Source organism: Populus trichocarpa, chromosome 9 (assembly GCF_000002775.5).
Source record: "Populus trichocarpa isolate Nisqually-1 chromosome 9, P.trichocarpa_v4.1, whole genome shotgun sequence".
In the NCBI taxonomy this organism is placed as follows: Eukaryota; Viridiplantae; Streptophyta; class Magnoliopsida; order Malpighiales; family Salicaceae; genus Populus; species Populus trichocarpa.
Window position 1 is genome coordinate 2,212,804 of NC_037293.2, and position 12,856 is coordinate 2,225,659.

General features: G+C 32.3%; 1 protein-coding gene across 1 annotated transcript; it reads left to right on the forward strand.

The window, feature by feature from the left end:
• The first annotated feature begins 321 nt into the window (after positions 1 to 321).
• On the forward strand, positions 322 to 6,077 carry LOC7491141 (MLO-like protein 6). Its single transcript, XM_024608261.2, has 15 exons — positions 322 to 687; positions 833 to 890; positions 1,042 to 1,301; positions 1,664 to 1,780; positions 1,915 to 1,975; positions 2,196 to 2,284; positions 2,688 to 2,762; positions 2,875 to 2,969; positions 3,060 to 3,109; positions 3,527 to 3,567; positions 3,673 to 3,846; positions 4,861 to 4,896; positions 4,997 to 5,064; positions 5,158 to 5,218; positions 5,310 to 6,077. The coding sequence occupies exons 1-15, from the start codon at positions 565 to 567 to the stop codon at positions 5,808 to 5,810; spliced, it is 1,809 nt and encodes a 602-aa protein (XP_024464029.2). The 5' UTR covers positions 322 to 564; the 3' UTR covers positions 5,811 to 6,077.
• Positions 6,078 to 12,856: the final 6,779 nt, after the last annotated feature.

The following is a 12,856-nucleotide window of genomic DNA, read 5'->3' on the forward strand; positions in this document are numbered from 1 at the left end:
TATTGAAAAAATATTTTTAATCTGAGATGATAACAGGGGGGGGGGGGGGGGGGGGTCGTAGGAGCTTAGTAAAAAACTCAAGCCCAATGGAACTTCTATTAATAAAAAAACTCCAGTAAGCGTACGTTGACCGGAGGAACTGATCAACGCTGATGAAATAACCCTACCAAATCAACGGACGAGACTGCACTTGTTTTAGGTCCTGGTCAAAGAAACCTTTGTATATTTGAACTAGAATTATTTGATCAAGTTAATCCCCCTCTCTCTCTCTGACACGCGTTAAGAAAGTCAAGTCATCCACTTGCCCCTTCTGTTCTTCTTTCCTTCTGTTCATACTTCATATAATGCCCTTCAGTTTCAAACTAGTTAAATCATTTATTTTTTTGTTATAAATATATTCACACACTCGCCTCTCTCTGTTCATATAAATCTCTTCATTTCTTGAAAACATTGGTGAAGTACGTAGTAGATTTTCTTAAGCTTGTAGCTGCTTCGTTAGTCTCTGCTGTATATATTCTGGCAAGCTTTGATACATAGCTGGGCAGAGGGAGTGAAGCTCCAAACATGGCAGGAGGCAGCGCCGGGAGATCTTTGGAACAAACACCAACATGGGCTGTTGCCGTAGTTTGCTTTGTTCTGGTTTCCGTTTCAATAATCATTGAGTTCATCATTCATCTTATTGCAAAGGTATTTACAGGGTGTATAACTACTGCATGTGCCCTTACTTAATTATCACAAAAAAAGAAAGAAATTAAATAAGGAAAAACAACTTCCGTAAATTATTTTAGCTTTTGGTGATATTAATTATTCGGTCCTCAAATTGCATGCGCAGTGGTTAACGAAGAAACGCAAGAAAGCACTTTATGAAGCACTCGAAAAGATAAAATCAGGTAAATATTTAATCATATAAATTAGCTGATCATCATGCGCCTTGATTAATCTCTCTGGGTATTTAATACAAAAAAGGGTAGATATTGTTTTAGTATATGAATGGATAGATTAACTTCATCATGATCATCGATCCTGATTCTCTTTATGCAGAACTTATGCTACTAGGATTTATATCATTGCTGCTAACAGTAGGACAGAGTCCAATATCAAATATATGTATATCTAAGAAAGCTGGGGCTACTTGGCATCCATGCAATAAGAAGGAAGAGGCAAAACTCAACGGTACTGAAAACATAAAAGAAACAGATTATGAAAACCGCAGGAAACTTCTTTCCATATCGGATTCTGCCGGTGAAAGTCTCCGGCGTGTCTTGGCAGCTGGCGAATCAACTGACAAATGCGCTGCCAAGGTATGACCTCTTCAGATTCTTCTCTTTTACCAACTTGATCAACAAATTGGGAAACAACAACATGGTTAATTTTCCATTATTAATAACTTGAAAGTACGTACGGCACCTCTCTATATTTTCCATTATTAATAACTTGAAACAACACCATGGGAGGATTTTTTCCTTTTAAATTGCTGTGATGTGAATCATCAAATCATGCATAATGTTATAGATTTGACTAATTTAACAGCTCATAAAGCATATTTTTATGTTTTTTTTTTCTTGTAATACATATATACATCCAATTAATCTCTTGAACAGTCGTTGTCGTTTTAGACATGCATGTGCATATTAATTAATGTGATAATTACGCGTGCGTGCAGGGTAAAGTTCCATTTGTGTCTTCAGATGGGATTCATCAACTCCATATTTTCATCTTCGTTTTAGCAATCTTTCACATCCTCTACTGTATTCTGACCATGGCTTTGGGCAGAGCCAAGGTGAATCACCATATATACCTCTATCTGATCCCCGCTAGCTATTTTCCTTCTAGCATATCAGAGAAACTGTAATCTTTCTACTTCTTATAAACACATAATAAGATTTAATTACGAATTATTTTTTGTTCAAATAGATGAAAAGTTGGAAACGATGGGAAAAGGAAACAAGAACAGCTGAATACCAGTTCTCACACGGTTAGTTCAAACCTCTAATTATTAATTAATTATTAATATATATTATTTATTATAATTAATTTAATTACCAGTCCCTTTTTTTATCAGTATTTCTTCTAGCAAGTCGTCCTCATTTTTTTTTTATATATAATCCTTCACAACTGTGACTAAAATCGCTTGCTGATGTTATATATATATATATATATATATATATATAAATATATGTGTTATTGCACAACAGATCCAGAAAGGTTCAGGTTTGCAAGAGAAACATCATTTGGAAGAAGGCACTTGAGCTTCTGGACCAAGACACCCGTCCTAATTTGGATAGTAAGTGAAATAAAAAAATAAGAAAAATAATATTAAAATAAAGATGAGCATTGTAATTGAAAATAAATACCAAGATAAACAAAAAAAGAAAAAAGAAAAAAGAAAAGGTCTTGGCGAGGGTAGAAGGTGGAAAATAAGAGTAAGTAACGGTCCTGGAATGCTTTGATAGAAAACGACCAGAGATGGCCGTCCAGCCAAATTTATAAAGTATTCTTTGCCGTTACATCTCCTCTCTCCAGTCATCAACGTCTGTCTCATTTTCAGTTGTGTTGACTTTTATCACGCGATGACTGATTTGCCCTTCTAGACAGATCCCCCCCCTAATCATGCAATTAGTCTTAATATTAAATAATTTAATTTACAAGGAAGCTTTATTAATTGGTTGTTTCTATCTTGATTGCAGGTCTGTTTCTTTAGGCAATTTGTGAGGTCGGTTCCTAAAGTTGATTACTTGACTCTGAGACATGGCTTTATCATGGTAATTAATGTTAATTATTCCCCATCAATTATTCAGACAAGCTGTTAATGACAAGCAATAATTAATATTAGTGAAGAAGTCAACACTGTAATTAATTAGTCAACAAATCCAGGCACATTTGGCTCCCCAAAGCCATACGAAATTCGATTTCCAAAAGTACATTAATAGATCACTGGAAGAGGATTTCAAGGTTGTTGTGGGCATAAGGTTAGTAACGTAATCTTCAATTTAATTCCATTTATATGTTGCTTTAAGTGTTTAATTAACGGTCGTATCGTTCTTGTTGTCGATTTTCAGTCCACCAATATGGTTCTTCGCCGTGATTTTCCTGCTCTTCAACACTCATGGTGGGTACTTAGTTAAATCTGATTATTGTCTTTAATATTTCTTTATTTTTAATGTTTAAGATTTTAGTGTTTCATGGATTAAATTTAAAACCATTTTAGTACATATTTTTTAAAATAATTTTTCACTTAAAAATACATTAAAATAATTTTTTTTAAATTTTTTTAACATAAACGAATTATAATTATCAGAAAACACTAAAATAAAACATTTTAAAAAACCATTTAAAATTAGAATGACTACCAAACACGCCCTTAATCCACCGTTTACTTTGTCTACTCTTTTTATTAATTACTTATTAAATTCCTGAACATTTTCTAGGATATTATATATAAAAAAATAAGTTGAAAAAAATTTAAAACCAGGCCCGAAGTCAAGAGTAAATAGTTTGACCAAGGAAGCTGCTTCTTTCTGTGCAGGCTGGTATTCTTATCTATGGCTTCCATTTATCCCATTGATTGTAAGTGTACATAAATTGACCTCTCAATATTAATTCATTAAATTCTTGAAAAGACCTTGTAAGCGATAACGGGATCGAACGGCTAATGATTAATCAATGTATTAGATCATAGTGCTGGTGGGGACTAAGCTACAGGTGATCATAACCAAAATGGGGCTTAGAATACAAGAGAGGGGAGAGGTTGTGAAAGGAGTGCCGGTGGTCCAGCCAGGCGACGACCTCTTCTGGTTCAACCGCCCACGCCTCATTCTCTATCTCATCAACTTTGTTCTCTTTCAGGTACGTATAAAGTCTTCACATGCACTTTAAAACTAATTAAAACGCCGGGGAGGGGCCGGGGGCACTGTGGATGGTCCATGACTTTATTGGAATCTCATTTTTTGATGTATAGTTAAATCTTGGATGCCCTTTGGGATAAAATAAAATAAAATTAAAGCTTTTTTGCAAGGTTTTTTTTTTATTATCTTTTTATCTTGGCTAATTTGTTATTTTCAGGAGGGATGAGGGGTACTTTGGTTTTTTTGTGCTAATTTGTTATTTTCATTAGAGACGAGGGTGCTTTGATTTTTTTTTAATTAGTGTTTTTTTCTATGAGATTATTTTAATCTCGAGTTATCTCAGTTTTTTTTTATTGAAAATTTTGCTTCTTTGATTTTTGAGTTTGCCTTCCATATGACTAGTCACATGTTTTAAAAGTTATCATGAGTTGGTTTTGTTTTTTTTATAAAAATTAGTTTTTTTTCAATAATGTTTTTATTTTATCATTTAATAGAGTTTTATAGTTTTATTTAATTTGCTTCTGGTGATGGCTTTTATTATTTTTATAGGCATAGATCATTGTTTTGTTTGATTGAACAAAAAATATTATTATAAGAAATGAAGTACTAGATATAATTGTGTGTATGATCTTTGTTGCGGGCTCTAATATCTTAATTTCAATTATTTCTTGATCAAATATTTATTTATTTAATTAAATATTGAAAAAATTTTACATCCAAAAACACATTAAAAATAAATCTGAATATTCAATTTTTCTTAGTTGATTTTTTATATATATACTGTGACGAATCGCTAGTATATATGGTTTAACTGGAAACAAGAACAATACGATCGAGGACTTTTTGTCCAAGCAAAGCCTCCTTAAAAAACATAAGATATATAGACAGAATCGTATAAAAATCATTATATTTTGTCTGTCTGGATTGTTTTTTTTGCTGGTCTAGTGTATGACGACATGATGACAGTTTGATGATACTGACATCCATTTATCCTATTTTATTTCCACCGACGCAGAATGCCTTCCAGCTCGCGTTCTTTGCGTGGTCTTGGGTAAGTCTGATCGATGATCATCTGGGATAGATTGATGCTGTAATTTTTAAGAGTTTACATATTTAATGAAGCTCTCTCTCTCTGTCTTTCTCTCCGGCAGTATGAATTTGGTATAAAATCTTGTTTCCATGAGCACGTGGAGGACATAGTCATTAGAGTTTCAATGGGGTTAGTAAGACGTTTTAGTTTCCTTAAACTAATTAATTAAAGTTGCAAATATTTCAATTAGCAGAAGATAATGAATCACTTGTGAATCCGCAGGGTCCTCATAGAAATACTATGCAGCTATGTCACTCTCCCTCTCTACGCCCTTGTAACACAGGTACGTGATATGTGCTCTGTGCAGTGCTGGGAAGAAAATATAAAAAAGCTAGAGCTCCAGTACTGATCGGCTTTTGATTTCATATGAACAGATGGGCTCGTCGATGAAACCAACCATATTCAATGAAAGAGTAGCAACAGCACTGCGGAATTGGCACCACACAGCTAAGAAGCAAATCAAGCGAAACAAGGGGTCTGTGAGTGTGACTCCTATGTCTAGCAGACCAACCACCCCTTCTCGCCATACGTCTCCCATTCACCTCTTGCGCCACTATCGCGGTGAAATAGACAGTCTCCATACTTCTCCAGGAAGATCCAACTTTGATGTTGAGCATTGGGAGACAGAGTCTCCCTCGCCCTCTCACCACCCCAATTACGCCGGCGAGGGCTCATCGTCACACCGCCACCAGCAACAACTTGAATTAGCTTCAGTAGCTGGTTACGTAGAAGATGACAAGGATATTCATGACATGGAAACAGGTTTGAATCGCGATCAAGTGGCCGCAACAGAACTTCCACAACCACCTACAACCCACCACGAGATTGATATTGTGAAAAAGGAATTTTCATTTGATAGAAGAACAAGTAAATAGTTACTCGTTTGGGACATTTATATAGATGAAGAAGACAGTGCAAGCTGGAACATGCATGCTTTCATTTCATTTGAGATTGGAAATGCGAGAGATGCATGCATGCACCCGTTGCTAATTATTTATTCCATTTAAGGCAGAAATGTGCGTGCAAGTATATACAACGATCCATCGAATTTCTTGTTATTTGTTGGATTTTTTACATTATGTAAATTGATGCACGACAGCCATTGATAAAAAAATAAAATAAAATTAGGATCTATTTATTTATTTTGGAATATTGATCGTTTTACATATTCATTCATGTTTTTTCTTTATCAAATTTCAAAAAATAATGAATTTGGTAGCTAATATATATATATATTCCAATAAATTTTAAATTTAAATACAAAATAACTTATCATTCAATAGTCAAGTAATTTTATTGGCAAAACAACACCTTATATTACTTTTTATAAGACAAAAGCTAGCCTTTTACTTTTAGTTTCCAAATAGATTTAGACCGACTAGAGGTATGATAATGGGGAAGAAAGGAATATGTTTGGAGATTTATCTCGGGATAAATCTAACATCATACCTATTTCTGAAGATCTACCTAGAGAACTAGTTTTCTATATAGACAGTGTTAGTGAAGATAAATTTGCTGGGGGTCGTAGAGCCTTAGCATTTCAAGACAGACCACCACAATAGACACGATTATAGCATAAAGGTAGAAATCCTTGCATTCAATGGAGATCTAGACATATAAGAATTCTTTGATCGGATCGGATCACTGAATGTGATATGGTTAATGAGTTTGCATGTTTTGTGAAAGAGAAGATGGTGAAACTGGTCGTGTATAATCTAAAGGGTGGAGCTTCTTCCTGATGGAAATGTCAGGATAGATATGTAGTTAAGAGATGACCTATTACATCATGGATGCATATGAGGCAGTTGATGCATGAAAGGTTCATTTCTCCTGACTATGAGCAATATTTATTTCAACGATACCGAGATTGTTCATAAGGTAATAAATCTATCAATAAGTATACCGTTGATTTTCAAAGGTTGATCGAACATAACAAACTTAGGAGATGGAGAATCAGTCGGATACAAGGTTTTTGAGAGGGTTAAAGCCAACAATCCAAGATAAGATTGGAGTGCAGATGTTGTTCACACTCTCTGAGGCAAGTAATATGAAGTTGAAAGCTGAGATGCTAATGAAAGAAAGGGATGGTAGTAGTAACACATTTGATCATTCTAGTAAGACATGTATAAGGCATACAAATTTGATCCTACTAATAAAGAGAAGGCAACACAGCCGTCAAAGCTAACTCTAGTAAGACAAGATGCTAATAAACCTGACAACACTTTAGAAAAGCAAGCTGAAATGAACAAACTAAATAACCTTCATGCCAAACCAATGGTAAGTGCTTTAAATATAGAGAGCCAAGACATTGTTCTAGTGATTGTAGGAGACAAAAATCTATTAATGTGATTGAAGGGTAATATGAGCTAGAACCCTCAAACGATAAGGGCAGTGTGAGTCAGATGGAGAAGATTTGTATAAGTATATATGATGATGATAAGAGTCAAACTTATGTGGTTAAAAAGATGCTGCTAACACTAAAGATTGCTAAATATTCACAGTGAAAGTTTTTTTGTACATAATATACCATAAATAAAGTCATGTTGGACTTAATTATTAATAGTATAATATTTGAAACTATTATTGTTAAATATACTGCTAATAAATTGAAACTTCCACTAGAACCTCATCCTAAACCTTACAAGATTGAGTGAATTAAGTCAGTTGAAGAGATAAACGTAACTCAATATTGTATAATACCTTTTTATTTTTTTATTTATTAAGTATAAGGATGAGATGTATTATGATATGATAGATATGGATGCATGTAATTTGATATTCGATAGGCCTTGACAATATGATATGGATTCTATACTCCTCGGTAGAATTAATTTGTACAAGATTAGGAAGAATGATGTGAATTATAATACTCTTGTACTATTAAAGGGAGAACCTAACCCTAAAGCTTCTAAGGTAAAAAGAAAGATTTGTTTTACAGTAATCAATTCAACACTTGAGATGTAAGTTAATCTACAAGAAACTATACAGATTCATGCACTAATTATAAAGGCTTTAGTGGATGGATAAACAGAAGAGAAAAGAGTAGACATTCATGATGTAGTTAAAACTTTACTTGATGAGTTTGAAGAGATTCTACATGATAAATTACTAGATGGATTGCTACCAATGAGAGATATTTAACATCAAATTGATTTGGTGTCAGAAGGTAGCTTTCCAAACCTGCCACATTATCAAATGAGTCCTAAAGAGGATGAGATATTAAAAGAGAAGGTATAAGAGCTGTTGAGAAATGGATGAATTCAAGAGAGCCTCAATCCTTGTATAGTTTTAGTATGGTTGATCTTGAAAAATGATGGTACTTTGCATATATGTGTGGATAGGTTGCATCATTAATAAAATAACTATAGGATATGAGTTTTCAATATCTAAGCTAGATGACATGGGGCATAAATCTTTACAAAGTTTAATTTGAGGTGCGAATATTATCAAATTAGAATTTGGTTAGGGGATGAATGATAAACAATTTTCAAGATAAATGTGTTGTACATGTGGCTGGTTATGCTTTTTAGGTTGTCTAATACTCTAAAAACTTTTATGAAGTGATAAATCAAGTTTTACATCTTTTCATAAATAAATTTGCAGTTGTCTATTTTGAAGATATTCTAATTTATAGTAGATCTGAAGTAGATTATATGAGGGGACTTAATTAGGATGCTTGAGGTATTGTTGGACAATAAAATATATGTGAACCTAGAAAAGTATAGCTTATTGACTATTAAACTAATGTTTTTTAGGCTTTATTGTTGATGATGAGAAGGTTTAGGCTATTAGAGATTGACCAACCTCTAAAATAGTTAGTGAGGTTCGTGGTTTTCATGGATTAGTTACTTTCTATCAGAGATTCATGTAAAATCTCGGCAATATTATTGCACCCATTATCGAATGCATGAAAAAAAGAAATTAGGGAGAATAGGCAGAAAAGAGCTTTGATTTGATAAAAAAAATAAAAATAATTAAGCAATGCTCCGGTTTTGGTAAATCTAAATTTTATCAAATTGTTTAAAGAGGAACATGATGCTTGTGGTATCAGGATTGGTGGTGCATTATCCTAAAAGAGAAGATCTGTGGCACTCTTTAGTGAGAAGTTGAGCGATACTAGGTTAAAGTGGTCCACATACGATAAAAAATTCTATATTGTTTTTCATACTCTTAAGAAGTTGGAGCATTACCTAATAAACAAGGACTTTATATTGTGTTTTGATCATAAGGCACTGGAATTCTTAAATAATAAGAGAAGAATCAATAATGATATGCATGCAAGGTAGGTCACTTACTTGTAACGATTATTTAAAATAGAGTTGTTGATGCTATAAGTAGGATAACAGCCTTGTTAGTTATTTTAAGAAGTGAGATTATTGTATTCAACTGTTTAAAAAAGTTATATGAACATGATGAGGATTTCGGTGAGTTGTGGACGAAGAGATATAATTTTAATATTCATATTCATAAGGGATTTTTAATGAAAGGCAATCAATTTTGCATTCTCAATCTTCATTGCATGAGAAAATTATTAAGTATTTATATGAAGAAGGCTTGGTTGACCACTTGGGATGGTAATTGATAGATTTTATAATTATTGTAGTTGACAGATTCTTAAATACTTTATTCCTTGTAAAACGATGAATAATGCACATGCAATTGTTTGGCTTTTCTTTTGAGAGGTGGTTTTGTTTATATAGGGTGATGAAGATCATCATTTCTGACTAGGATAATATGTTTCTCAGTCACTTTTAACATATATTATGAAAGGTGTATAATTTATCATTACAATTGATGAGAATCAATAAGTAACACCATAGAATCTACTACATGTACCGATGAAACTAATTATAAGAGTAAGAGCCAAGAGGATTAAATATGCACTCAATGGGTTGATTCAAGATATTTATGCCAAGTAAGCCTTGAGAATTCATTCTAAAGTGGCATAAGTATGAAATTGAGCTCAAATAAGCATTGTTATTAAACCCAGACCGGCCCGGCGGGTCGACCCGGGACTCGATCGACCTGGTGGTTGGACCGGTCTGGGTTTGTCAAAAGACCGGCTGGTGCAACGACCTGGTTGACCCGGCGGGTCGACCCATGACCCGAACGAAACCTGATGTTTTTTTTTTCAAATGTGATTTTTCTCCTATACCCTTTTTTTTTCATATTTTTTTAGTTGGTTATTAACACTTTTTAAAGTTCACTATATAAATATTAGAAAAGTGTTTTATTTTTTCAATGTGGGATTTGAAACCCTTTAGTATATATACTCTATGTTTCCAAGAAAAAAATTATTTTTTCAATGTGGGATTTGAAACCCTTTCGTATATGTACTTTATGTTCACAAGAAAAAAATTATGTTTTTTCAATGTGGGATTTGAAACCCTTTAGTATATATACTCTATATTCTCAAGAAGAAAAATATTTTTTCAATATGGGATTTGAAGTCCTTTCGTATATATACTCTATGTTCACAAGAAAAAAGTTATGTTTTTTTAATATGGGATAAAAAACCTTTTGGTTTAAATACTTCAACTTAAAAGGATAACATAATATCTTTCCGATGTGAGATTTGAAGCCCTTTCGTATATATACTCTATGTTCACAAGAAAAAAATTATGTTTTTTCAATGTGACATTTGAAACCCATTAGTATATATACTCTATGTTCTCAAGAAAAAAAATTTATTTTTTGAAAGTGGGATTTGAAGCCATTTCATATATATACTCTATATTCACAAGAAAAAAATTATGTTTTTTTAACGTGGGATAAAAACTTTTTGGTTTAAATACTTCAACTTAAAATAATAACATAATATCTTTTCAATGTGGGATTTGAAGCCTTTTAGTATATATATTCTATGCTCACAAAAAAAAAAATATGTTTTTTTAATGTGAGATTTGAAACCCATTAGTATATATACTTCCATGTTTCCAAGAAAAAATTATTTTTTCAATGTGGGATTTGAATTCATTTCGTATATATATTCTATATTCACAAGAAAAAAGTTATGTTTTTTCAATGTGGGATAAAAAACTTTTTGGTTTAAATACTTCAACTTAAAAGGATAACATAATATCTTTTCAATGTGAGATTTGAAACCCTTTAGTATATATACTCTATATTCACAAGAAAAAAGTTATGCTTTTTCAATGTGAGATAAATTTTTTTTAAAAATATTATTTTAAATTTCATTATTTACAAGATATATAGCCTATATTCATATGAATTTTTTCTTAATTTTTTCATATGAAATATTAAAACTTTAAATATTTTTTTTAAAATTTTTCTAGGTTGACCCGAGTTGACCCATGAAACCCGGGACCCGGCCCCTTAGCCGGGTCAAACTCCGGGCCGGGTTTGATAACTATGGAAATAAGGGTTAAGCCTTGATAAACATGATCCAAGCAAGAGATGAGGTTGTTTAACATGTACTAGAGCTTGGCTATATAACTTTATGTTAATAGTCATCACTTTCAATTTACTTGTTAGATTAGGCTGAAATTTTGTTAAAAGATTTTAAAGCCTCTGTTTCGTATAGGACTGCAACTTTGTAGTGATCAAACATCGAAAAGCCTTCTAATAAGGTTCATAGGTTACCATACAAACTGAGCTTTATTTATTAAGAATTGTTTTTTTTTTTTTTACTATTGGTTCTTCATTTAATTAAATAGGACTTATTATTTATATGACGTTTAACCTTTATAACTTTAATTGTTGATTCATTATAATCAACGGGTCAAGGGTTTTATTCAATAACTACGGTTCTTTGATTCAGGTAATCACTGGGCCATGTTCTTTTCAACTTGATTTTAGTTTTTTTGGGTTGTGTTCAATCTTGACAATGATTTATAGGGTTCTTACCCTCTCGGGTTTGCATAAATAATTTAATAGTTTGGCATTTCCATAAACATATAAGCAACAGACTCTTGAAAATCCAATATGGAGCATTTATGATGACAAACCAAAACATTGGGTTTGTGCCATTGTGTAAGCAGAATTTGCATACAACAATACTAAGCACAATGCCACAAATAAATCACCATTCAAGATTGTGTATTTGTAGTGTCCTAAGCAAATGCTGGATTTTATGCCAATTCAGAATGGTGATGGATTTAACGGGGCTGCAGAAAAGATGATTATACACAAGATGTGAGGTAGAAGTTGTTGAAGGCTAATGCCAAATACAAGGAGGTTGATGATAAACTCCTTTGTGCTAAAGTGTTTAAAGAAGGTAATGGTATTCCTACTGAAAGAGAGATTTACGGTGGGGTTGTATAGTAAGCTGCGATAGAAAAAATACAACCCTTACACCATCATAAATAATATTAATAACAATACTTATGTTATCAATCTATCAAATAATATAAATATTTTCAAAACTCTTAATGTTTTAGATATATTTTATTTTTATGATGACCAACCTTTATATCTGGAGCTTGAAGTTGACTCGAGGCTGAGTTTTTTGCAAGTAAAAGGGATTGAAGTGGGAACTTATTGCAAACAAGTTTATGAGCCAAATAGACAAAGCCAAGCTTGAAAAGAAGTTCATAAAGAAGCTGAGACACATCAAATATAAAACTTACAAAAACAACGATAAAATAAGATTTAATCTTTGGATCATTTTTAAATTTGATCAGATGATTTTACAGGCCGAGTTTTTTAGAAGATGCATTTTTTTGGTCATTTAACAGTTGGATCTCTTAGAATTAAGCCTACAAATTGTTTGTTTTTTTTTTAGTTTAATTATTTATTTTTTACTTAACTTAGATTTGTTGTTTATGTCAGTTTTTAAGCTCTAATTGAACAATTTTGGTGTTGTTTTAACATCAGATTATTATTTGGATTTTTTTTATATAAAATATAAGAAATTTTCTGTATTGTTTTACGAATAAAGTTTAGAACAACAACTTCAGAG

Bases quoted from the DNA above. Each gene is read 5' to 3' on its own strand.
- LOC7491141 (XM_024608261.2), top strand. From the start codon at position 565: ATGGCAGGAGGCAGCGCCGGGAGATCTTTGGAACAAACACCAACATGG. The intron at 2,285-2,687 runs GTAAGTGAAATA...TCTTGATTGCAG, and splicing joins CACCCGTCCTAATTTGGATA to GTCTGTTTCTTTAGGCAATT. The intron at 2,763-2,874 runs GTAATTAATGTT...CAACAAATCCAG, and splicing joins TGAGACATGGCTTTATCATG to GCACATTTGGCTCCCCAAAG.